Here is a 26,155-nt window from a genome sequence, read left to right as displayed (position 1 = left end):
CTCTCCATCACCACTCTCTGCAGATTGGTGCTGTCGAGATTTGAAATCGAGGGTGTGCCGCTCGGGGAGAATTCTTTGGAGTCGGAGGAAGATGAGGAGGAAGTGTGGTTGTTCTGGAAGGATAGCAATAAAGAGATCCGCAGTAAAAGCATCAGGGAGCTGGCTCAGGATGCCAAGGAGGACCAGAAGGAGGACCAGGAGGTGATCAGCTACTACAGGTAGTTACTGGACTTAAATGTTTTAATTTTAGTCCTCTATCTCATTTCAGATTGAACCAAGTCAGTCCATGACAACTGTGTGGGTCACATGTGAAGGTATTCCATCTCGTGTTTTCAAAGTGAGTCTGTCTTTACCACCACAGGTACCAGCTGAACCTGTTTGCCAGAATGTGTTTGGACCGTCAGTATTTGGCGATCAACAAGATCTCTGGGCAGCTGGACGTGGACCTAATCTTACGATGCATGTCAGATGAAGACCTGCCCTACGACCTGCGAGCCTCCTTCTGTCGCATGATGCTGCACATGCATGTGGATCGTGACCCTCAGGAGCAGGTCACACCCGTCAAATACGCACGACTCTGGTCCGAGATCCCCTCGGAGATTGCCATCGACGAGTGAGCGAATTCAATAGATGCTCATTACTGAATTAGTTTCTTATTTAAAGAACAACTTTATTTTGTTGTTGCTTAATGTGTGCTTGATTTGTTTTATTGTAGCTATGACAATGATGGAACGTCAAAAGATGAAATTAAGGAGAGATTCTCGCAAACTATGGAGTTTGTTGAGAACTACCTGAGAGATGTGGTCTGTCAGAGCTTCCCCTTTGCAGATAAAGAAAAGAACAAGCTCACATTTGAGGTCAGTCAGACACACTCTCACATCAGAGTAGTCACATTATGTGGCATTGGCCAACCAATTTAATGCATGCCTCTTCTTGTTTAGGTGGTGAATCTGGCCAGGAACCTGATTTATTTTGGTTTCTACAACTTCAGCGACCTGTTGAGACTAACCAAGATCCTGCTGGCTATTCTAGACTGTGTCCACGTCAGCACAATTTTCCCTTTCAACAAACTGGACAAAGGAGATGAGAGTAAAGGTATGGGTTTGTATTGACATCTAATTGATCTTAAGATAATTTTTTTATCACTATCTAACCTTTACTCAGTTGGTGGTTGGTGGGGGACCAAACATCAGTGGACAAGAACTTGATTTGTATGTATGTGTGTGTGTGTCTTCGTGCATGCATGTTTCCAGGTAGTAATGTAATGAGGTCTATTCATGGTGTTGGAGAGTTGATGTCCCAGGTAGTCTTGAGAGGAGGAGGCTTCCTTCCCACAACCTCCAACAACAGCTCGAATGGAGACACGGTCAAGACTCAGACTGAACCAGAGAAACAGGACATACTGGTCATGGACACCAAGCTCAAGATCATTGAGATCCTACAGGTTGAAGGACAATCAAGAATATACTGCCATGCATGTACACATAGAGAGCATGTAGCATATTCACATAAAACCCCTGTTATACTCTTGTCCTGCAGTTCATCCTGAATGTCCGCCTGGACTACAGGATCTCCTGTCTGCTGTCTATATTTAAAAGAGAGTTTGATGAGAGTAACTCCCAGAGTGAAATATCTGTAACTGGAGCAGTGGAGGGACCAAACAATATGCCAGGTCAGATTTAATATATAGCTGCATTTTACATGAAATGGCGCGACCAATGAAATGAACTGTGTTAGTTACAGTAAAGAAATTGTGATTCCAGGGGCTTTGGATTTTGAACACATAGAGGAACAGGCGGAGGGGATATTTGGAGGAAGGTAATCACCATCTCGATAAAGAAAGAATCACAAAATACAGCGGAGAGGGTGTGTTTTTCATTGTGAGTGTGTTTTCCAATGTGTTTCCAGTGAAGAGAACACCCCACTGGACCTGGATGATCATGGTGGCCGTACCTTCTTGAGGGTCCTCCTTCACTTAACCATGCATGACTATCCCCCGCTCGTGTCCAGAGCCCTTCATCTGCTCTTCAGGCACTTCAGCCAAAGGCAGGAAGTTCTGCAAGCTTTTAAGCAGGTATCCAAAATTCCCTTTGTATTACCGTAGGTGCACTAGATTCTTTTAACCCACGTGACTTGCAGAAGGAGCTCATCAACTATTCATGCTTATCTTGCAGTGATGGCAATGTAAAGTTCAAGCCAAAAGGTTTTCTATCCCTGCTTTGAAGAAGTGTTGATTCAACTTTGTGGTCATTTTGGAGGGTGTAGTGTTTGATGCTGTTGAAGTACAGTATATTGATGCTGTTCCTGTTATATGGTCTACACTCACTGATGTAAATGGAGTGGACAAAACAATAGAAAAGCTTGACAGCATAACACAAAACTAGTCAACAGCAACACAAAACACGATATCCAAAATGATCGCACAGTTGAATCAGCAACTCTTGAACACAGTTCCGATAAAAACTGAACACTGTAACTTCCGTGAAGGTAGGATTCGTTGCAGGACTTTTGCACTAGACCACGTTAGTTTTAGCTACTGTAGGTGTTCCGAAGCAAAATGGAAGCTGAGTGTACGTGTGTGTTAATAGGTCCAGTTGTTGGTCACCAGCCAAGATGTGGAGAATTACAAACAAATAAAGTCCGACCTGGACCAGCTGCGCTCTATTGTAGAGAAGTCCGAGCTGTGGGTGTACAAGAGGCAGGGGCCTGATGAGCCCATGGACACGGGAGAGGGGCTGTCCACTGAGTCGGCGCATAAAAAGGTGCAGTATACTGTACATCAAAAGAATCAAACTACGCTGTTGTATCTCAGCTACAGTAAAGCTTTTGTTCTCTGACACACTTCTTCTGCTTTCCCGTAGGGAGACTCTGGGGGCACGGACAAACCGAAGAAAGCAGAAAGTACAAGCAGTTACAACTACAGAGTGGTCAAAGAGGTAACTATCGTACATTTAACATAGTTCAATCTGCATGACTTGTATATTATGTTGTATAGCCCTCGCAGTGGCAACCCCCTGTGATGTCATCCATTGGTTTTTGCAAACTGCCGTTTTGAAGCCTCAAGTTTAGCATTTTGGGCAGCGCCATCTTGTTTATTTTAAAACCAGACGAAGGAGTACCCACCTACAACTGCAGCCATTGGACGGTACCAGCTGACAATCTCGCTGTATCCATGCCCCAATGCACAGTGTGCTTTATTGTCTATTTTACTCTAAATGAGACAGTCATTTACTAAATGAACATCATGCTGAATTGACAAGATTTGTGGAGTCGCCCTCTGCTGGTCATTCAAGAGAATACAGGATTCAGGAACTCACAGTCTGGCACATAGATTTTTCTTTTTTTAAACCTCACTTACTTGCGTTTTGTTTCGCTCTCACCCTGTCAGATCTTGCTGCGGCTCAGCAGGCTGTGCGTCCAAGAAGGTCTGTCAGGCAGGAAGAGCAGGAAACAGCAGCAGAGACTTTTACGCAACATGGGAGCTCATGCCGTTGTACTTGAACTCCTGCAGATCCCCTACGAGAAGGTATGCATGGCTTTCAGTGAAATGTTGTCCAGTGACATGCTTTTTGTGTGCACAAGTGGACATACCATCACGTCAGCCATTTTCACCTCCAGGGAGAGGATTTGCGAATGCAGGACATCATGAAGCTCGCCCATCAGTTCCTGCAGAACTTCTGTGCAGGAAACCAACAGAACCAAGCACTGCTGCACAAGCATGTCAATCTTTTCCTCAACCCAGGGGTGAGAGGTCATGCTAGATCACTCAAATACTCACCCTGATCTTGACCTTAGTCAACAGCTCCCGTTCTGATGCTTCTCCCGTTTTCCCTTTTTTCCAGATTTTAGAAGCCATCACTATGCAGCATATCTTCATGAACAACTTCCAGCTGTGCAGTGAGATCAATGAGCGTGTGGTTCAGCATTTTGTCCACTGCATTGAAACGCACGGCCGCAACGTCCAGTACCTCAAGTTTCTGCAGACTATTGTCAAAGCAGAGAACAAGTTCATCAAGAAGTGTCAGGACATCGTCATGGCAGAGGTCCTCCCTCGTTTCAACACTGTTCATTTCCTCCTTTTTGCGTTTCGACTATGCTGCAGTTATGTCTTGATGACGTAATCATGTATGTTTGTTTCATCCCGCAGCTTGTGAATGCTGGCGAAGATGTTTTGGTCTTCTATAATGACCGCGCCTCCTTCCAGACATTGGTCCAGATGATGCGATCGGAGCGCGACCGCATGGATGAAAATAGTCCTCTGATGTACCACATTCACCTGGTGGAGCTCTTGGCTGTCTGCACCGAGGGCAAGAACGTCTACACAGAGATCAAATGTAACTCCCTGTTGCCACTGGATGACATAGTGCGTGTGGTAACCCACGAGGACTGCATCCCTGAGGTGAGAATAGCCTCAGACAAAGAAGCAGAGGATTTGACAGCAATGAGAAGGTTACAAAAAGATCTTCATTGTATTCAAGTTCCATAATTGTCATTTTCAGATGACATGAATCATCTATCTTCTGTCTACTACTACTTACTGTACTCTTTAAATTCAAACTTTAAACAAGCTTCTGCACTGTTCATACTGTGAAATGAAAAATCAATATTGAAAAGATATCATTAACAGATTCTGCCACTGATATTACTTGCATGCCTATGATTATCAACCATCCTCGAGTGGAACCATATTTTCACATGAACCTTAATCACAACCTTCCAGGTGAAGATCGCGTATATCAACTTCCTGAACCACTGTTATGTGGACACTGAGGTGGAAATGAAGGAGATCTACACCTCCAACCACATGTGGAAACTCTTTGAGAACTTCCTGGTGGATATTTGCAGGGTACGGAACATGTGGCATCTCTATAGAAATGATAACATCACTCAGGAAATTGGAAAGGTGTTTAAAATATGATGAGCCATTTTCTTGTGTTTTGGGGTTTCAAGGTGTGCAACAATACCAGTGACCGTAAGCATGCAGACACCATTCTGGAGCGCTATGTCACGGAGACGGTCATGAGCATCGTGACGACTTTCTTCAGTTCCCCCTTTTCTGACCAGAGCACCAGCCTGCAGGTAGATAATCTTCAACTACATTACAGTAACCGTGGCTGTAAGAAGCTAAGCAGTTTAAAAGCATGTGCAGTGGGTTTGAATGTGCTTAAATGATGCGAATATCATTTAGATTTCAATACAAACATTTTAAAGAGATTTTAAGGATTTTAGTATTACTATTCAGCTGTTGAAGTTCAACAGCTCATTTTTCTCCTAATATGAAAAAACATGAAAACCTCCTTCCTGTTAATCATTCCCCTTCTCTTCCCATTTGTATGCGTGAATCAGAGTTTTGTTTGTCGCGGGCCAGTAGAGCAAACTGCTCACAGTTGAGAGAAGTTATGATTGTGACTGTTTGCATCCTGACAATCACACTAATCCTGACAATCACAATAATGAGGCATTCTGAACTTTAGTCTCACACTTTTCACAAACAAACAATATCAATTTTTGTGTTTTTTGGAAAAATGTCCACGTATCATATTGAAAATGTATTTTTATGCGCGTTTACTGCCCTCGTTGCTCTTATCCTCTGCTGCAGGCATCTCTGTTGAGAAAAATATTTCAGGTATTTTTTGTAATTTAATCAAGCAGGGAAATCGGAGTTGGGTGTTGCAGATTCTTCACTGGGCTAGATTTGGGCAAGTGTGTGCACAGGGATTGATGGGCCTCTCGAAAAAAACTAACAAAAGGAACAATACACCACTGTGATAAACTCATGCTGCTTTCACTGCAGGCGCTGTGTCACCTGTATCACACACACATAGGTGCTGTCGATGTCAGATGGGTGTTTTTTAAATTTTGTCACGCGCACTTTTCTTTCTTTCAAGACTAGAGCAGGTGCGTCCAGCATGATGAATATAATGATCTGCAGAGACTCTGCCTTTGTTTTATCCCTCTCTCAGACCAGGCAGCCAGTCTTTGTGCAGCTGTTGCAGGCAGTGTTCAGGGTCTACCATTGTAACTGGCTGACTCCAGTCCAGAAGGGCTCTGTTGAGAACTGTATAAAGGTGCTCTCTGACGTTGGTAAGAACAATACAGTACTCATCTTGACACGAGGGTCAACTTCTCAAAATGAATGTCTCATGAGGCCATAGCTTTAAGGTCTAAATCATCATTGTATGTTTACCTGGCAGCCAAAAGCAGAACAATAGCCATCCCAGTGGACCTGGACAATCAAGTGAACAATCTGTTTGTGAAATCCAACAACATTGTCCAGAAGACCGCCATGAGCTGGAGACTTTCTGCTCGTAACGCTGCTCGCAGAGACTCTGTGGTGACCGCCTCAAGGGACTACAGGAACATTATCGAGAGGCTTCAGGTACAGTATGTGTGTTATTGTGTATGAGTGGGTTTGTGCTTCGTTCAAGATGTAATTCAAGCATTCAGGGTGTTTCTTTGTCTGGGATGAAGGACATTGTGTCAGCTCTCGAGGACCGTCTGCGTCCGCTGGTCCAGGCAGAACTGTCGGTTCTGGTGGACGTGCTACATCGGCCTGAGCTGCTCTTCCCTGAGAACACAGACTCGCGCAAGAAGTGTGAGAGCGGGGGTTTCATATGCAAGTAAGGAATACGAACATCTCCATAATTTATCACTTGGCATAGGAGTAAACGTACCCAGAAATGAGACCTAAAGTTCTCGTGCAGGCTGATCAAACATACTAAGCAGCTGCTGGAGGAAAACGAGGAGAGACTGTGCATCAAAGTTCTGCAAACACTGCGAGAGATGATGACAAAAGACCGAGGTTATGGAGAGAAGGTAGGAGAAGCTGCCAAGTGCAGACATCGTTTATTTCTATAGTGGGATGATACTCTCGACTGTCATAAACATGGTATGACGAAGCATATGTTGCACATTGTGTATATTGTATACAAACAATTGCTGAAAACACATTGAAAAGTTCTTGCTGTATTTAACATTTTATTTATTTAGTCTTAACACAAAAAATGGCAACATTTATTATACCAATTGTCTTATAGGTGTTATGTGATTTAACAACATTGGACAATCACATGCTGCATTTCTCTCTCTCTCACACACGCACACACACACACACACTAACTGTCACGTGTACCCTTATTTTGAAGGGACTCAGCTTGTTCCTACAGTCACATTCACCTCTGCAGTCAATAAGACAATAGGGGAAATTATAGACTAGATAGTCCTCTGAAATCCTTTCAGTCAACACTGGATGAGTCTGCACCAGTTCTGCTCACTTCATTCATCAAAAAAATTCTATTTATTCTTAACTGCGGAAGTAGATAAGTAAATGTCCAAAGACTGAACTCACTTGACTAACATGCCATGCTCTTTCCCTGACTTCTGCTTTAGCCTCCTCCTGCTTGTGTGGTTATCTAACCCTTTAAACCCTCTGTTCTCTTTCAGCTCAGGGCCTTTGATGATGAGATGGATATGCCTAAGGTTGTTTCTCTTTTTCTTGTGTTTATGCCCTCGTTCCTTTCAGCTCCTGTCTGTTTTGTCTGTAGCACTAGTAGCTGGTCTGTGTCTGTGTGATGTAGCAGGGCCTCTAGGCACAGCTGGTAACAAATAGTAGTAGCTGGTCCTGTCTTCCACACCTGCTGCACTGTCTGCTGCAAAACCGGCGGTGTAAATGAATTAAAAGTGGTGAGAGGGAAAGAGAGACAGGGGGATGTGTGCTGTGTCTGATACTGCATGTTGCTCAACAGAGTTGTGGTATTTCAAGTTCCAAGGTGAGTCACTCGCTGGCTGGGCCAGCTGCCAGCGCTACGTATGTCTGCTCACTGTCCTCACACAGGGTGTTTACATGCCCTACTTTTTGCCAAGGTGCTCACCGTATCAAGTAAGTCATTTTGGGACATAAGTTCACATAGATTCCAGTTAGATATTGATTTTACATTTTATTTTACACCCACACAAGCTGCATGAAAACAGATCACAGATGTGAAAAGATAGGCTAATAAGCATACACTTATATATATATATCAAAATAAATACACATAAAATCACCAGATCAATGCAGCATCGATGAGCTGACAGAGATCCTATATATATTAATTAAAAGAAGAATACTTGAAGGCAACAGACTAAAGGAGTGCAGATTGTTATAACCAAAGAATTACACTTAAGTAATGACAATTTCTCTTTTAAATTTTTAAATGATGATTGTAAAGTTTGGTATTCCGTATCTGCACATGCTTTACAAAAGGAAACGTCACGATATTAAAGCCATATCAGCTTCTTCTTTTCACACAGGTTTTACTGACTCGCTATGTTCTGATTTTTTTGTAGGGTGTTTCCCCTGCATCTCCTTTAGGCACCAATAGGGCGCACTGTGACTGTGTGGTGCTGTGTGAGTGTGAGTATGAACGTGTGGGGCTTTGGCAGTCATTGAGGCGATGTCCTAGTTTCCCTTGCCTGCAGACTGCACGATTCCTGGGCCCCTGCCAACTTGGGGCTGAGGTTACATAAGAACCGGGCTTTTTTTTTTTTTCCTGGAACTCAGCCCCTCCACTGATGTGTGACCTTCAGCCATAATTGCCAATATAAGTGTGGAGCGGGGTGTAGAGGAGCTGTTTACCCACACTGCTGTGTGTGTGTGTGTGTGTGTGTGTGTGTGTGTGTGTGTGTGTGTGTGTGTGTGTGTGTGTGTGTGTGTGTGTGTGTGTGTGTGTGTGTGTGTGTGTGTGTGTGTGTGTGTGTGTGTGTGTGTGTGTGTGTGTGTGTGTGTGTGTGTGTGTGTGTGTGTGTGTGTGTGTGTGTGTGTGTGAGAGAGAGAATGCCAGTTGTGGGCATGAGGGGAAGGGGCGGGTTAGGGGGATATTTGCATGGGCAAATGAGAGAGACCTGATCCCAACACACACACCTGTTAAATGTTGTATCTCTGTCTGTCTACACATTAAAAGCAGCTCTGATGTAAGAGCGGCACTTGAGTGGAAACCCGTTTCTCTCCACTGTGTGCCAATCAGCATATTTTTATTGTCCCCTCTCTTTCCCTTTTGGCCCCATTAAATAATTAAATAAACAAAATCCGACCAAGAATACTTGGCACATCTACTCACACCCTATCTCACATGGATGCAAACACACACACACACACACCCTGTGTAAACTGAAACAAGTTGTCTGAATGTTTGCAGAGGCAGATGTAAGAAAATGCATATTGGCTTGTGTGTCCTCTGTTGAACTTTGAGTGAAGCAGAACAGCGTGTCATATAGGTTAAGATACAAGTTGTTTAGCAGGAAACACAGGTCAAATTATGCGCCCTGTTTTACATTAGTGTGCTGAACACCAGGCTATTTTTTGAAATAGAGTTACTGTAGCATGAGATGTGTCGGTGTAAGCATACCTCCCCTCTGCTAAATGTCAGGGAGGTGATTATCAGCCAAATGCGTTGCTTTTTGCCTATCAGAGTTACAGTATGAAAGAGCCCGAGCGGTTCAGGATACGCAGCGTTGGGCTTTTGCTCTCAGACTCTTCAGAGGCCAGCCTCTTTACCTGGCCTCTTGTGTGCGTGTGGTCTCGTCAGAGCAGTTATGCAAGCCCTCCATGATGGAAAAAAAGTCATGTTTCATCCCTTTTCCCCTCCCTGTTTGTTCTCTTGGAAAGTTTCTCAGTGGACGGATGAAGAAGAAGCATATTCTTCTTAAGATTTGTTGGTTTCCCCCACACTCTCTTCGGTGCGTTGCCCACTCTGGTCAAGAGAGAAATTAATTTTTACTGTTAGTCTTCTTTCCTGTATGCACATAACAAGCAGGCGAGTGATTACACCCCAGTTTTAATGTCATTCACCACTAGTTAAAACATGACTTAGTCTCAGTCTGGTAAGGGACAAAGACATGTTTATTTATGTACTCTGAAAAACACCTGAACAAATTGTGAAATTAACTCGGTGCATTTATTTCCCTCTATTGTTGAACCGAGAGGTGTAAGATCAGGGGTTTGCCCCGGGGAGTTTCCAGCTTGGTGGAATGCTCTGTAGTCAGGGCGGATGTGGCAGTTGTGAGGTGTTGCTCGGCGGTGTCTGTGGTCAGACTGGGGGCGAATGGCTGCACATATCTCCTCTGATCAGCATCTTGCTCTGTGGTTTGATGTGGTGACAGTGAGGCAGTGTCCGCAGACTTGTGGAAGATACTGCTCATCCAGTATGTTAGTACTGATGGCACTCACCCCATCCAGCAATCTGCTGAACTCTGCCTCACTATGTTGTCTTCAGTTGGAATGAAATCAAGTGTTGTGCTTGTGCAGAGTGATTTAGAAAAATGTATCTTAGAAGTATTAGAAATCATAAGTAACAGTGACAATCCCTGCAGCTACATCGCTGCTAAGCTTGTGGCAGATCTCTGGCCAACTTAATCATGTGTCTTTTAAAGGATAAGTGTTAAAATTACATCATTTTGCACTTTGTGTATTTCAAAGCTTATAGTAGAAGTTGAAGTATATTCTTCTGTCACACCCGTCTGTCACTTTCTCTCTCTGTCCCTTTCTGTTTTGCCCCAAAAGAAAATATATATATATATATATATATATATATATATATATATATATATATATATATATATATATATATATATATATATATATATATATTCGTTAACCGAACAACAACCGCCATCGTGTGTAAAACCTGTGAGTTTGATCAAGTTGAACACATCAGATGTGTGGCGTCCGTCTGACTGATGTGGCTCACGTCTAGACCATCCCTGGAATCAAATTATATTTGGTGCATACAGAGGCAAAACTACATATAAGTTAACACACCGGCAAGTAAACATGCATACTGTACATCATGCCCTTGATCTTGACGGGCAGGAGGATTAGTCCAGCTGTCAAAGTGTGTCGACCCTGTCCGTCGGTGTGTCTGTCACTCACTCTCCCTCACTGTATTTCATGTCTCTCTTTCTCTTGCCCTCCGTGTTGTTTGGTGACAGATGGCTGTAAGCAGCTCTGGGTCACTGGTTTACTGGCCTGATTCCTTTCGGGGTGATTATGTAACTCTAACCCCATCACCCCTCTTCCCCTGCCCCTCCTCGTGTGTCTTTTACATAACCATTGATGTGGAGCATTGGTTTTTCCAGATTCATTTTCCTGCTGCAGTACACAATTTTACTATAGCAGATTGTTTGTGAGAGCTACGAAGGACATTTGAAAAACAAACATGGGTCATATCTCATTCGTCTACATTTGATATTTGTGTTTCATCTTGCTCATTGCTCGAAATGAGAACCAGACATATCGTGATTTGTTTTTTAATGTTAAAAGAATAGTCAGACATTTTGGGAAGTCAGCTTGTTTTCTTTCATGTGTTATTGGATGAGCAGCTGGCCCTAAAATACCCTCATTAAACCAAAAGTTATTGTTTTTACTTTCTTTTTTGTGTTAACGTAAGGATTAAACAAGCTAGATATGACTTGTTGGTTAACTTGACACTCCAGGTTCAATCTGGAAAAGCTTCAGTGGAAACTATTTGGGAAAGGGAGGGTGCTTTTGAAAAATTACTGTGCAGGGTTATCTGTTGAATCATCTGTCCATCACCATCTTTCACGGTTCACAGAAGAAGAGTGAATGCATTGTTTCCATCCATAGACTGTACGAAAACTGGACTCAGTCACTGGAAAGTGAAGGCAATGAGGGAGTGCCTGAAACCAGTATTCTCTCAAATGACCAGCAGGGGGCAACTCCACTGGTTGCAAGGAGGCCTTTTCTAAGGAAATCTATGCTGGTGTCAATCTCAAAAAATAAAAGCAAATTCACTACTGGACCCAGAAAGATATTTACTGTACCGATATGAGAGCCAGTGTGATCCTTCTCATCAACTCTTGGCAAGAAAACAGACACCCTATTTCTCAATATGTTTAACTTCTTCTTTAAAACAAGAACTTTAACGTAACATAACATACGAAAAACAATTTATAGTAATGTTAAGGGAATACTGAAAATGTACAAAGGATCCAATCACACAGGACATGTCCTTGAACATTTTATTAATGGTATTAATAGTCAACACTGTGCACATCTCCTGTCTCATGCTCTCTTACCGCTCCACAACCACGACGCTTCCCTGGTTTCTAACAAAGCAGTAAATGCATGACACCTCACCCTAAGCAAACCTTTGCATGGCCACCTAAAATGGCTGAATGGATTCATGATGTGGTGGATATTAACCTGAGGATTGCCTTTTTCTCTACTGCACGAATACTAACCCTGTGTTTGTATCTGTTGGACGGCTGTGCTCACACACCCCACTGCACCCAGCTGCTGGATCAGAACCAGCCTGAGAAGCTGTTGGAGGACCAGAAGAGGGTAGGTTACTATAGCAGCTCACTGTAACGACACCCCCCAGCACCACAGAGATTCTTGTTGAGATAAAAATATAAGTTAAAAATTCAAGGTAACAAAAAGTCTTTTCCTTCCTTTTTGTGTTTCTGATCATTGCTCGTCACTGCTTCAAGTACAGTATGACCTAACACCTATGCTCGCAATCACAGACAGGGGCCAACATTAACAATTTATGCAACAACTATGTGTCTCTGCTCTTTTTCTATAAAGGAGTTTATGGCAATGCAATGACTTTACAGAGCCTCAGGTGTTTCCAGCAAAGAAGCTTGCTCTAATGTCGATATTACACGGTAGCTGTAATGATTGCAGGTGATCAATATATAATTATGATCTCCAAGAGAAAAGTATTTTCCAAGCAGGTATGTTTGGCGGCTATTTAAGTGTTGATTAAACGTGTGGGTTTGTCACATAACTTCCAGACAGGAAGCCATAAGGGTTTGGCTCATATCTCAAGACTTCAGAAAAAGAGCAGTTTCGCCAGTCCGACCAAAGAGTCATCTTGTGAATTCCGCTGATCGTGCTACACTCCGATGATTGACCTCATGCCAATAAAAGATGAGAATAATGTTCTCCGCACCTCCCACGTAAACTAATCTTGACCTCAAGAGCGTAACTAAGCAGAGCTCACATAATGCCGCTGTCGTCTATCAAGGGAACACCCACAGTTGAAAGTGATTTTCACATAATCATGCAAAAACACAAAAATCCCTGCTCTTTCATTTCTTTCCCTTTATCCCATGGGAGGTCTGTCAGGTAGCTATGGGCTGCGGTTGCCATAACGACGTCAAAGTCGTGCGGCTGACTGCTCAACAGTGGATGAGTCACAGTGTGGGAGGGCTGGCCCCAGGTCTGTCTAAGTGAAAACCAGGACCTCACATTGTCGCTGCTGCTGATGATGATAACAGCAGCAGTGTCAGTAGCGTGGGTGGTTGATGACATACACTTTAGTTTGTGTCTGTAAGTTCTCTAATGCGTAGAAATTTAGGAATTCTTTAAATTAGATATTTGAATTGAAAAGTTGATATGTAGTTGCTCCGTTCCTATGGATTATAGAGCGTGGTCGTAATGGCCGGCAGACAGGCTATCATTGTCAGAGGTCAGATGGTGTTTAAATGTTTTCATGGAGTTCTAAAAATATATATATATGTAAGACTGATGATGCATGCTTCCCTGTTATACAACATCTCCCCTCTCCCCGTTGCTGACATGACGTCATTACATCTTTCCATTTCCTTTCCTCTCTTAGGGCGAAGCACTGAGACAGATTCTGGTGAACCGTTACTATGGCAACTTCCATCGGAGCGGTGGGCGGAGGGACAGCCTTGCGTCATTTACCAATGGCCCCCTCAGTCCGGTAGGACCTGGCAAAAGCCAATCAGGTGGGACGGCGTGAGTGTTGTCGCGCATATCTGACGCTGAACACAGAAGTTTGCTGTTGATTTCTTTGCAGCAGGAAGTGTCGTTTAGCTGGTTCACTGAAGGCAACGACTCAATATGAGCTGATGTGTCTGTGAAACATTAACCAAAGGCCTCTGACGAAGGGAGGCACGACTTCACATGTTGCCAGTGTGACGACAACTACTATCAGGGGGCAAAGTCTAGATATCCTTTCCTCTTGGTTAGTCAATAAAAACTGTTCTGCCCCTGAAGTCACAGTGAAGCAAGGTTCTCTCAAATGAAGTTACATAAGGATGGGCCTTTGTCGGGCCCTGAGCCGGTTATCAGAGTTGTGCTGCAAGCTGCCCTTTGGGCACGTAGAGCACAACACTTTTATCGCTACCTGATAGCACGGTCGTTGTGTTTCTGTCGGCAGTCAAAATATCGAAGCAGCGTATCGCTGTTGTGCTCCTCCCTCTATTTGAGCTATTGGTTCTGATATGAAGCATATATCATGTAACATCTAATCAGCGTATAGATAGAACAGGACAAGTTGGTGCCAACGGTATGTTTGTTTCTCATATAGATTAAGTGCTGCCATACTGACCCAGTAACCAGATAACTTGTGAATCCGTGTGGCACAAATGGCAGTATTTTAACATTCAGTGTAACGTGGCTGCGACACCGTGATGTATTCATAACATGTGTGTCATGCAGCTGTGATGAATGGCCCAGATGTGTGGACAAATTTGATTTCTTCTGCAATAAAAGCAACAGAGAAAATCCCCCTGGCTCCCAGGTCACCATCTCTCCCTATGTGCACCGAAATGCTGGCAAACGTCCAGACCACAAGAAGTATAACCCCTCCCCTGTGTGATCCACTTTTCACTGTTGCTAGGTGACAGCCTGCTACTTCCTGTGAGAAAAAAAAAAGCCTTTGCACCTGTTGCCGAAACGAGAGCCGAGCTGAGAATTCCATATGCACCCTGAAGCTGGGGCCTCGAGGGGGGATTTGCAGGCAAAGTCATGTACAATGAGTTACACAACTGTACAGTTAAACTGGCTAGTACAGTGTTGGCGTCACAGCAGTTGACGTGTGGCCTGTTTAAGTAGATTGTACTTACACTGTATCCCCTTGACCTGGATAATTGAATGTCTAGCTCTGTATTAAGGGAATGATATCTTAAACAAAATATTTTTCCTTGATTGAGTCTAAATGGCTGTGTGCAATGCTATTTCATATCTCAATATCAAGCTTTGCTGTTTCAAGCTTTGATTAAATATCAAAAGGAGAGAAAATATATATTTTTATTATAGTCATTTTTTTTGAGATGAGGGAACTATTCTAATATATCCAAATCAACAGAAAAAATATATATCAGACCTCTGCATTCAAGGACACTGTAAGAATGTGTTAATAATTACTATTTTACGAAAGCTAGACCAAAATGATTTTCTTCTACATTGCATAGTTGTGCAGTTAACACATGACACAGGTGACTTAGGGTTTTTATTGTCTTTTCTTTTAGTTTTTGGTCCTTATCATTGCTAACTATTGGGAAGTTAAAATTGTATATAATTAATAATAATAATAATAAAAAAAATGCATGAGATATTGCCATTGATTAGAATTGCTGTTATTGGATTGCATGTTGAAAAGTGTTCATCTCCTTGCCATATACCTGATGTACTGGGTTCTGATTTGTCCTTGTCGCCTTGTCCCCGTGGTGCAGCTTTAGGGGGTCCTGGGGGCCTGAGTCGTGGTGAAATGAGCCTGGCGGAGGTGCAGTGTCACCTGGATAAAGAGGGAGCCTCTGACCTGGTTATTGACCTCATCATGAACGCCACCAGTGACCGAGTCTTCCAAGAAAGCATTCTCCTGGCTATTGCGTTGCTGGAGGGTGGCAACACCACCATTCAGGTCAGTAAGCCCCCCCCCATTTTAATCAGGGAAACTGAAGAAAGTCTTTTAAATTTGCCTTCTTGTTGAACCTCTGAACTGCAGTTCAGTGACAGTAGAGCGAATGAATACCTACTCCACTTACTGCAACTGATCTGCGGTGTTTTTCATTTAATGGCCTGTTATCTCCGAAAAGGTTCCACTTATCCCACAGAGAATCTGTAGACGATCTGCTTCAATGTGAGCAGTGGACACAACACACTGTCATGGATGCAAGTTTTCATTTACTGGGGGATCTACAGTATGTGGGTCAGTGTGCCACATATACATTACTAAGGCGACTCTCCTTCCCCTCATATCTACTAGTACATCATTTGGCTCTAAGGCCAGCTGCTAATGATATCAGTCGTCTTTAAATGAGTATATTACAAAACATATTCACTTATTGCACTTTGGATTGTTTTTGCGCATCAGGCGACACAAGTGAATCCCATTTCCCTGTTTCCCTAACTGCAGCTAACTAACCTCTCTGTCTCTACAGCTGTCTCTCTCCCTGCTTGTCTTTTTCACATGTCCCTGTCTGTAGATTTCTCAGTCTTTCCATCTGTCTGTCCGTCTGCGTGTTGTTGTGTAAGCATGAGGCTTGCATAATCAGATCACAGCTAGGAAGCCACTGTGGCTGAGATAATTCTTTGGCTTCCCACGGCTGCTGCAGTGCCGCGTCACGTGATCAGTCTGTGTTGCATAAGGCCTGTGTGAATGAACAATGAGGAATGTCTGAGCCTTCAAAACATTCCAGCCTCTCTCCTGCTCCCTCGCGCTTCCCTCGCCGGCCCAAACTGGGTCATGCTGGGCCTCCGGAACTGGGGCAGTGGGGAGAGAGGGCGGAGGGACGGGGGAACACAGAGGGGATTGAAGAAAAACTGGAGCTGCTCTCACCAAGGCATTCTCAGGTTCCTTCCGAACAGGGAGGTTTCTTTGCAGGAAAGACAACTCTGTATGCAGTGCTCGAAAAATGACCATATAGTGCAAATATTTGTGTTCTTTAGGTTACTGGATAAATTCCTAAAAAATGATCAAGAGTTTTATCACAGGCGTCTGCTTCTGTTAAAGTGTGAGGTATTTTTTTTTTATTATCTTGAAGCTTGAATTCCTGAACAGGAAATTGACCCTTTTTTTTTTGCTCATTTCTCTCCTCATCACAAATATTATGAGTTGGCTTTTGTCAGTGTCTTTACTGGTCATGTCGAGGTGTGCACCTGTTGAATCTTGGACAACTTGTTCTCATGGAACACGGTTAAATATTGACTCATGACCTACATCGCACACAGAAATAAACCACACAGAATAACGCACGATCGCATGCACATTTACTCCCTCGCACATACATGTGCTCCCCCTTTTGCTACCATGCAAAGCTACTACAACCAACATTTTCCTGTGAATGCATTTTATTTTCCAGACTTGTCGCTGCGCTTTCTTCATTCCTGTCACATCCTAGTTTTTCTGTGACGGAGCGCACGCAGCTGTATATTGTGTTGTGACATGGCAACTCCTGACATTTCACTCCGCGTCCGTCTGGTGTGCAGCCGCATGGCATGCTGCTCTGTTTCCCTCCGGAACACGCTCATCGAAGGGGCATTTCATCTGTGTTGTCGAAACAAAACACTGGAGTAGACAACACAGCTCGGGCAAATCTGACATGGGGAGGCGGCTGATCTGAGGAAAGAGGAGCAGGCAAAGCAAAAGGGGGAAATGGACTTGGAGGGCAGAGCAGAGCAGCGGTTCCATTTGGTTTGAATGTGGTGCTGCCCAAAATGAGAGGGAGGGTGAGAGGGAAAGGGAGCGTTGGTATAAATAGCTGTTGCATAACATCCCTTTGTTGATGCCAAGTGGCAGAACGGAAGGAGAGGAGGGAAAGCGATATGACCTTGTTTTTCAGTGCTGTCCGCCCCCACCTCATCCCGTCTCATTCCACTCGGGGCTTGTCTCCATGGATACAGACTGGATCCGTGTTTACCCAAAACTACAGGGAGCCCATGAGATGCTTGCCCCTGTCCTTTCTCCCTCCTTCTTCCTCCTCTGTTACTATCACTCCGCTCTCTCCTTGACCACCGCGTGAATGCACCATCCGTAAAGTCATCCCTAATCATGCCGGACTTGTCCTTGCTTTTTCGAGTGCTATCAAAACCCAGATGGTGTCTTGACGCGACGGCACAGATTTTGTCACAGTGTGCGTAAGGGCCAGCATCGAAACACTGCAGAGGCAGCGAAGTGGTTAGACATGAAAGTTTAGGTTTGTGCTTCTGATTCTGATTGTGTCAGTAAGACACAACCATACATTCTTTTCTTCAGAAACCAGAAGATGAATGTTTGCAGCAGTGTTCTCTTTGCTGTGGTGTTCTATCTTGATGTGCAGGCTTTGTTTTGGTTTCAGTGACACACTCGAGTCGTAGACTCGACACGTTCCGTCTGCTGCCGCAAGTGAAAACGCTCACTACTCAGAAATAAACCACACAGAATAACGCACGATCGCATGCACATTTACTCCCTCGCACATACATGTGCTCCCCCTTTTGCTACCATGCAAAGCTACTACAACGAACATTTTCCTGTGAATGCATTTTATTTTCGAGACTTGTCGCTGCGCTTTCTTCATTCCTGTCACATCCTAGTTTTTCTGTGACGGAGCGCACGCAGCTGTATATTGTGTTGTGACATGGCAACTCCTGACATTTCACTCCGCGTCCGTCTGGTGTGCAGCCGTATGGCATGCTGCTCTGTTTCCCTCCGGAACACGCTCATCGAAGGGGCATTTCATCTGTGTTGTCGAAACAAAACACTGGAGTAGTCCTCACTCAGATATGACCAATACATTCCCCTTCAACCCAGGCAATTAAACAACTTACCTCTACCACAGTGAAATATAATAGCTCATTTAACTCTGATCCATAAGATGAAGTACACCTCGGTGCAGTGCCAATCCTGCCAAGCCTGCACCGTGGAGAGCCCGACTGCACACCCAGACAGAGGGCAGCATCTCTAACCAGGGATATCCTGGAAGTGAGATACGTCAATAATAAAAGGCAGTGGAAAAATAACGATTACATGAGAATAAATTTGGCAGTCTGCGAGTTTGGGAGAGAATACTGTATTGCGGAGCATGTGTGATATGTGGGTGTGTCCTCTCAAAATTTGACGTGCCGATGCCGGAGATAGCTGACCCAGTTTGGCGAGTGTAAAAGTCTGTGGGTGTTCAAGTGTATGCTCTACAGCTTGCATGTGCTTGTACTGTACAAGTGTAGTTTGTGTGTGTGTGTGTGTGTGTGTGTGTGTGTGTGTGTGTGTGTGTGTGTGTGTGTGTGTGTGTGTGTGTGTGTGTGTGTGTGTGTGTGTGTGTGTGTGTGTGTGTGTGTGTGTGTGTGTGTGTGTGTGTGTGTGTGTGTGTGTGTGTGTGTGTGTGAGTTATGTAACGGTAAAGGGTGGGGGAGGGTGATGGTGACTGCTCTTCTCTTTGTTTGCTCCGGTCTAGTTGACGTATGTTATCCTGGCCCTGGGCCTCATGCCTCACCTCCTGAGCCCCCCTCCCTCCTGCAGGCCCTCAATTCAGGACAGAGTTCTGCGGGCAGAGACAGACAGTCATAAACCCCCCCCCCTCTCTCTCCAAACACACACATACACACACCCATTTTCAGGCATGCTGTGAGTTGTGAGCTGTGAGTGGGTTGCCAATGGTGCAGCTAATCCCCTCTATGCGCTCTCCTCTCTGTCATCAAGTTGTTATTGCGTGATGGCGTCGCTCGGTGGCCCCTCCCCGCCTTGCTATCTCCTGGTCCCTGAGCGCTGAGTGTGTACGTGCAGGAGGACTGCTGCTCAGTGGTGGAGGACCGGGGTAGGACACAGGGCTCCGGAATCTGCTTCAGGGTGCGAGTGCACAGTGATTTCTTTGGAAGAATCATGGGTTCACAGTTCAGCCTTCAGCTGCACACACACACACACACACACACACACACACACACTCTTTTTTGACTTCCTAATTGATTTTAATTTTCAATGAAAAGATTTTTCTGTATTTTCAACCTTAAATTCGAATGCATATAAACCATTTAGTAGAAACGTCCGCAGCCAGTGTCCTTGCAGCAGGATAAACAGGGCTTGTTTTGTCTGTTTCAAACATCCTCCTTGAGTCCTTGTGACTATCATTTATTTGTTTCCTCATAGTAGCCCAGATTTACATCTAACCTGGAAAGACATATGGTTATGTAATGGAGTTGGAGAAGTGGCCTAGATCTAGGTCTGATAGAAATCTCAACCTCCCCTATCTCTTACTCTCATTTCACCTCTCTCAATCATTCTCCTTTTTACTCCTTCCTTGTTGTCTGTCTTACACCCCCCTGCCCTGCCATCTCTGTTTCTATATCTGGGTAAGTAGGCCAGGCTTCTCCCTTTCCAGTCATTTTTTTTTCAGCCCGGCAGTGTGGTGAGTCTTTCCATAGGCTGCAGTAGATAACAGCGCTTACATAATAAAAACAAAAGCCTTGTGGGCCGGGACAAGGTGAATGCATTTTGCTCGCGGGTTCCAAAGTGTTTTTACTTTTTCTTGACCCTATTCCACAGCGATAACTGCAGCGTTTAAGCCCCCCACATCACAGTAAATTCAGACTTGCCTGACTGTAGTTATATAATGATTTGTGAGGCTCCAGTCAAGACCAGTTTGCTTATATTGAGTAAGAATTTTTTATTCTATTTTTTTTTATTTTTTTTTTTTACTTTTAACTTAGAAAATTTGAGTACAAATTTAATATAATACATGCTGGATGGTTTAGGCTATTTAGGGGCCAAGTTCAGGTCTGTTGGCTGGGTTTACCCACAGTTCACTGCTCTCAGAATCAGTTGCATAATACAAACTTGGAGGGGAACGTGTAATGCATGAGTTTATTAGTGCTGAAACTGCCTCATCAATTAAACTTTCCCTCATTTTGTTTATATAATGACAGAAAATTGTGAAAATGCTGCCCTGTGAAAATATAAGTTTCCTCCAACCAACAGTCTAAAACTGACAATATTAAATTCTTAATCACATTAAATAGAGAAAGCAGCATTTCATTTTTTTTCATTTTTTTGCTTAAAATGATTGATTTGATTAATTGGTTATCAAAATAGTTGCAAAGAAATATTCTGAGGATTGATTCTTAATAGCACCCCATGTGAAACTTGAATTATGCAATAATCTCCCCACCGCACATTGCCTTCAGATTGCCGGCTGTGGCTCAGGAGTCAGAGTGGGTTGTTAACTTCTAGCCCCTGACGGCTGTTCAAGTAGTATATGAATGATGTGTGATAGAAAAAGCACGGCGTATAGAAGAGCTATATGAATGTGCATGTGAAAGTGACTTTTACTGTAAAGCGTTATGTGCATACAGTCCATTTACCATTTACATACCTGCCATTTTACACTCACAGTGTGATACCAGGTAATTCATTTGCGTGGCGCACATTCATTTAGATGAACAATCTCTCCTTTCTGTCCTTGTCTCGCGTTTCCAGCATTCCTTCTTTTGCCGTCTGACAGAGGACAAGAAATCGGAAAAGTTCTTCCGGGTTTTCTACGACCGTATGAAGCTGGCCCAGCTGGAGATAAAGGCCACGGTGACAGTAAACACCAGTGACCTGGGGAACAGGAAGAGGGATGATGACAGCCAGGATAAAGACGCCCCTGTTCGCAAAAAAGGTCAGAAGTCGCCTTTCATAATCGAATACATTGGAGTGGGGGTTCCCCCTTTGTAGTCAATTTATCCCCACGTCTGCTCAATTATTTTTTATCTCCGGTGGGGACAAACCCCCCCTTAAAGTGATCAATGCTTCTTCACCAATAGACCATGTGAAATTCGACGCCACCCCGTGACACATGATTGGGTGACACACACACACACACACACACACACAAACACCCCTCTGCTCTTTCAAAAATCGCACCCTGCATTATATACAGTAATATGATGTATTATCTTTATAAGGATGACAACAGCAAAGGATTCAAAAGCAAGCTTTAGTACTAACTAGAGATTTACATTTTGTTTGCAAAACCAGAATTTTTATGATTCCACTGGGCCCTTAGTCTCTCTTTGGTGTCTGTGTCGGTGTAGCCAGAGACTCAGCAGTGGTCATGACGGAGGACGTGAGAGAGCAACTGATTGAGGCCTCGTCCGCGACAAAGAAGGCCTTTAACTCTTACCGGCGTGAAGCCGACCCCGAGGACCACTTCACCTCCGTGGACGGCCAGCCCAGCACCGGGGACAAGAACCAGGACGACGGAGAGATGAGCTTTGTGATCGTTATCATGCAGCCTATTCTTCGCTTCCTCCAGCTTCTTTGTGAGAATCACAACCGTGACCTGCAGGTGGGACAGAGCGGGCATCAGACACTGGTTTTGCAGTTGTCTGTCGCATTCTGCCTGCAGATGATAAACATGATAATATAATAATGACATTTTGATCAAACGATTTAAAGAAATATAATTTCTTCTTGGATTAGCTTGTGAGCTCTGCATGTTTTTCTGTGGTTCATCTCTCAGGCTGCTTTTAAAAAAGACAAATATATTCAACTGAGTTTTGACTAACAGATGAATGAATTTTTTTAAGGCCATTTTGTTTTTTGATTGTTTGATTGCTAATCGTTAACTGTATATCCAGGTCACTCTACACAGGCCTATCACAGTCACACTACTATCATTTCTATCTTCGTAGAACTTCCTCCGTTGTCAGAACAACAAGAACAACTACAACCTTGTGTGTGAGACTCTGCAGTTCTTGGATTGTATCTGTGGCAGCACCACAGGTGGCCTCGGCCTACTGGGACTCTACATCAATGAGAAGAATGTGGCCCTCATCAACCAATCTCTGGAGAGTCTCACAGAGTACTGCCAGGGCCCCTGCCATGAAAATCAGGTACAGGAGCGACTGCGCCACAAACCTACGACGTTACTCAGTCACCCCAGGAACTCTCTTACACATTTTTCATTCTCCTGTTTCTTCAGAATTGCATTGCCACTCATGAGTCAAATGGTATTGATATCATCATCGCTCTGATCCTTAATGACATCAACCCACTTGGGAAAAAGCGAATGGATCTGGTGCTAGAGCTCAAGGTGAGTTGGCCGAGTCGTGGAAGGAACTGCAACTTTGTTTCGAACTGGGGAATTGGTTAAATCTGGGTTTGGGTCTTGGATCAAAAACAAAGAAAAAATGCAGAAGTTTCCTTCCCCAGCAGGATGGAATATGACTAACAGTCTGCAAGTATAAGAGCAGGACATTCATTCGTCTGAGCAGAGCTTGCTTTTGTGCTCGCCCGCCAAGATAAATAGCAGCATAGTGCATTTTCCTAGAGCACCAGGGTTTCTGGTTGTTTTCCTTGGATGAAGAAACTGACCGGGTTTAAGTTCTTATCTCGGAGCTCTCTTTTCCCCTTCCTCATTTCTCTCTTTGTCACTCTCAGAACAATGCATCCAAGCTGCTGCTCGCCATAATGGAGAGCCGTCACGACAGTGAGAATGCTGAAAGGATTCTGTACAACATGAGGCCTAAAGAGCTGGTGAGGAAATGATGTTCACGTTTTCCTGTTCACCGCCTTTTTTAACATCTACAAGACAACAGCTCCAGAGCTTTGGCCATTTGTGTGTGTGTGTAGGTGGAGGTGATAAAAAAAGCCTATATGCAAGGAGAAGTAGAGTTTGAAGACTCAAAGGAGGAGGAGGATAATGGGGAAGAGGAAGAACATGATGCCGCCTCCCCCAGAAATGTTGGACACAACATCTACATTTTAGCTCACCAGGTCAGCTGTTCATCTCTCTGCAGCATGTTGTGCAGTATCCTGCCCAACTGCACAGCCTGACGCACAATATTATATAATTCTGAAAAAAATAATTAAAGCTTTTGCTCCATTCATCGTTCCAGCGTTGTGAGACACACACCCGTGTGTCATTTTTTTGTGAAGAGCTCACTTGTTGGCTGTGTCCTTCATACAGTTGGCGCGACACAACAAGGAGCTGGCCATGATGTTAAAGCCAGGAGGGGCCAGTGGAGAGGGAGATGAGGCCTTGGAGTTCTACGCCAAACACACTGCTCAGATAGAGGTCATAACACTGTCCTTGTTGCGTAATATCAACAAACTTGAGGCTTTTTGTGATAGAACTTCACAAGCAACACAAAAGGACAGATCTATAAACAAAATGTTTCTCGTATATTTTCACAATGGTCACAAATATGACCATGTGGGCCTGCAGGGGGCCGATGCGTTTGCTCCTTCAAGACCTTTGGATGTGTTCCTCTGTTCAGATTGTACGTCAGGACCGAACAATGGAGGAGATTGTGTTCCCTGTGCCCAACATCTGTGAGTTCCTGACCTTGGAGTCAAAGCTGCGAGTCTACTACACCACCGAGAGAGACGAGCAGGGCAGCAAGATCAACGACTTCTTCCTGAGCGCAGAGGACCTCTTCAACGAGATGAACTGGCAGAAGAAACTCAGAGGTAGGGTCAGCGGGTGGCATGTACACGTCAGAGTGCACATCACAAATATACCTGAACGTCATGTCAGATATTACAGGGCCACCTATGCAAAAAACGATATTTCTTTATTTCGAACAGAGGTGTGACACTGCATACAAAAACAAACAAAACGGTTTATAAAGTGTCATAAACAATATTTATAAATAAATTAATAAATTACATATGTCCGAAAAGGAGCAGGAGGAAGCCAAAGCTTATTAATTCCCACCCCTGATTCAACTGCTTATAATTAACTGTACAAATTTAGCAGCTATAAACACCTATTTCCACCAAATTACACTAAATGATTTACATTCATACCCTAGTCAAATATTTACAAAGCCAACAAAGCCCTCATACTATAAAGACTCTCTTAGTTATATGTACAACCCATCACCCTATAATCACCTAACAGTATAATGAATATCCCACTCAAAATCACCTACCCTCATCCCAATATGCTTTTAAAAGGGTTTTTGTACCTCTTCTTGAACTGAATTATGTTTGTGCAAAATTTACTTCCAGTTCCGAACCATTCCACAAATTCACCCACGGATTGTTGTGCACATACTTTTAAGAGTTGTTCTGAAATTGAGTTTTTTTTAAATTAAGTTCCCCTCAAAGTTCTACCCACCCTTTCCATGAAGTTTTTGTTTATTTCCGGGACGTGGATTATTTCTTGCTTTGTGCATGATTGGTACCGTCTTAAATTGAACCAGATCGTTGACTTTAAGAATAATATATAATGGTTATGAACTTAAATTTGTTAATGATTATCTGATTAATCTGTTTAATCATTAACATTTTGGAGTTTCCCCAATCAATCCAAGCTGGAGAACAGGATTAAGGGAGAAGTGTTATAAGAGTCCAAGTGCAGAACAGAACCAAACGTACATGGACCCCGGGCGTATGTGATACAAATAATTCAAATTACTTAATTTAATTATTGAAAAGTCAGATTTTCTTCATTCATAGACTTGCATATAGTATGCACATCACATCACAAAATATATGTTGTTTTTCCCCCGAGTCAAAACACAAATATGACATTCACTAAAAAGTTAGATTAAACTGTGAAATTCTCACTTTTAAGAAAGTACAACAAGAGCACATCAGAAAATTATTTACATTTGACATATATCTTCTGTTTCTTTGTTCCTTACTTATTAATTTATTTATCATTGCAATTTTGCCTTGATTTGATAGGAGAGGGAGAGGTGGGTAGCCATTTGACTGTTCTTACAAAGAAACTGCGACGTGAGTTGCCGGAAGAGACGTCCGTCCATAAAGCTTCTATAGATGCCTGTAGCAAGTAGGAGCAAAGACGTATGAGTTAGCGAGCTCGCTAGTTGCTGGCTTTGTGGTCTATTTTACGAATTGGTCGATTCTGATCAGCCGATGGTGAGAAATACTTTGGTGTCTTTTTTTTCTTTTCTTTTTTTTTTTTTACAGAAATAGCCTAATTCTTGGTGGCTCCATGATAAGCCCACTGTCACTTCACCGTGGAGGCTTTGAACCCACTGAAGTGTGTGTGTGTGTGTGTGTGTGTGTGTGTGTGTGTGTGTGTGTGTGTGTGTGTGTGTGTGTGTGTGTGTGTGTGTGTGTGTGTGTGTGTGTGTGTGTGTGTGTGTGTGTGTGTGTGTGTGTGTGTGTGTGTGTGTGTGTGTGTGTGTGTGTGTGTGTGTGTGTGTGTTCTGTGCACTCCCACAGACCAAGAACATGTAAGTTAAGGTGAACTGGGATGTGAAGGTGGTTGTCTGACGGCTCCCGCCTCTCACTCAATAGGCCTTACTCATGGAAGACATTTTGACATGTCACCATATGAAATGTAAAGATGCGAATATAGTAAGTATATGGCGTAGGATGAGCAGATAGGCAAAATAGATGGAATGATGTGTATCCCCAACTTGACAGCAGGGCTAAAAGTGTGGCCCTGTACTGTGCTCGTGTTTTGTGTG

General features: G+C 43.6%; 1 protein-coding gene across 8 annotated transcripts in view; it reads left to right on the top strand.

Moving 5' to 3' along the window:
* LOC118309843 (inositol 1,4,5-trisphosphate receptor type 1) overlaps window positions 1-26,155 on the top strand; it is a 62,177-nt gene that overhangs the window by 21,453 nt on the left and 14,569 nt on the right. For 4 of the 8 annotated variants that reach the window (XM_035632388.2, XM_047332755.1, XM_047332756.1 and 1 more), the window contains 32 exons: window positions 24-218; window positions 362-613; window positions 716-857; window positions 942-1,095; window positions 1,254-1,444; window positions 1,540-1,672; window positions 1,764-1,818; window positions 1,909-2,074; window positions 2,589-2,762; window positions 2,862-2,936; window positions 3,389-3,526; window positions 3,619-3,744; window positions 3,843-4,043; window positions 4,148-4,399; window positions 4,721-4,846; window positions 4,951-5,079; window positions 5,964-6,084; window positions 6,195-6,379; window positions 6,472-6,620; window positions 6,705-6,816; window positions 7,444-7,479; window positions 12,293-12,340; window positions 13,623-13,755; window positions 15,487-15,674; window positions 21,201-21,384; window positions 21,800-22,053; window positions 22,400-22,600; window positions 22,690-22,800; window positions 23,148-23,243; window positions 23,340-23,483; window positions 23,677-23,784; window positions 23,987-24,179. In XM_035632388.2, the coding sequence (XP_035488281.1) occupies window positions 24-218; window positions 362-613; window positions 716-857; window positions 942-1,095; window positions 1,254-1,444; window positions 1,540-1,672; window positions 1,764-1,818; window positions 1,909-2,074; window positions 2,589-2,762; window positions 2,862-2,936; window positions 3,389-3,526; window positions 3,619-3,744; window positions 3,843-4,043; window positions 4,148-4,399; window positions 4,721-4,846; window positions 4,951-5,079; window positions 5,964-6,084; window positions 6,195-6,379; window positions 6,472-6,620; window positions 6,705-6,816; window positions 7,444-7,479; window positions 12,293-12,340; window positions 13,623-13,755; window positions 15,487-15,674; window positions 21,201-21,384; window positions 21,800-22,053; window positions 22,400-22,600; window positions 22,690-22,800; window positions 23,148-23,243; window positions 23,340-23,483; window positions 23,677-23,784; window positions 23,987-24,179 (4,772 nt within the window). Of the gene's footprint in view, window positions 1-23; window positions 219-361; window positions 614-715; window positions 858-941; window positions 1,096-1,253; window positions 1,445-1,539; window positions 1,673-1,763; window positions 1,819-1,908; window positions 2,075-2,588; window positions 2,763-2,861; window positions 2,937-3,388; window positions 3,527-3,618; window positions 3,745-3,842; window positions 4,044-4,147; window positions 4,400-4,720; window positions 4,847-4,950; window positions 5,080-5,963; window positions 6,085-6,194; window positions 6,380-6,471; window positions 6,621-6,704; window positions 6,817-7,443; window positions 7,480-12,292; window positions 12,341-13,622; window positions 13,756-15,486; window positions 15,675-21,200; window positions 21,385-21,799; window positions 22,054-22,399; window positions 22,601-22,689; window positions 22,801-23,147; window positions 23,244-23,339; window positions 23,484-23,676; window positions 23,785-23,986; window positions 24,180-25,403; window positions 25,628-26,155 lie in introns of those variants that run through there. The other 4 variants (XM_047332761.1, XM_047332757.1, XM_047332758.1 and 1 more) reach the window with 4 other exon arrangements.

The sequence above is a fragment of the Scophthalmus maximus genome, chromosome 6 (genome assembly GCF_022379125.1).
Source record: "Scophthalmus maximus strain ysfricsl-2021 chromosome 6, ASM2237912v1, whole genome shotgun sequence".
NCBI lineage: Eukaryota > Metazoa > Chordata > Actinopteri > Pleuronectiformes > Scophthalmidae > Scophthalmus > Scophthalmus maximus.
This window is presented reverse-complemented; position numbering and strand designations above follow the sequence as displayed.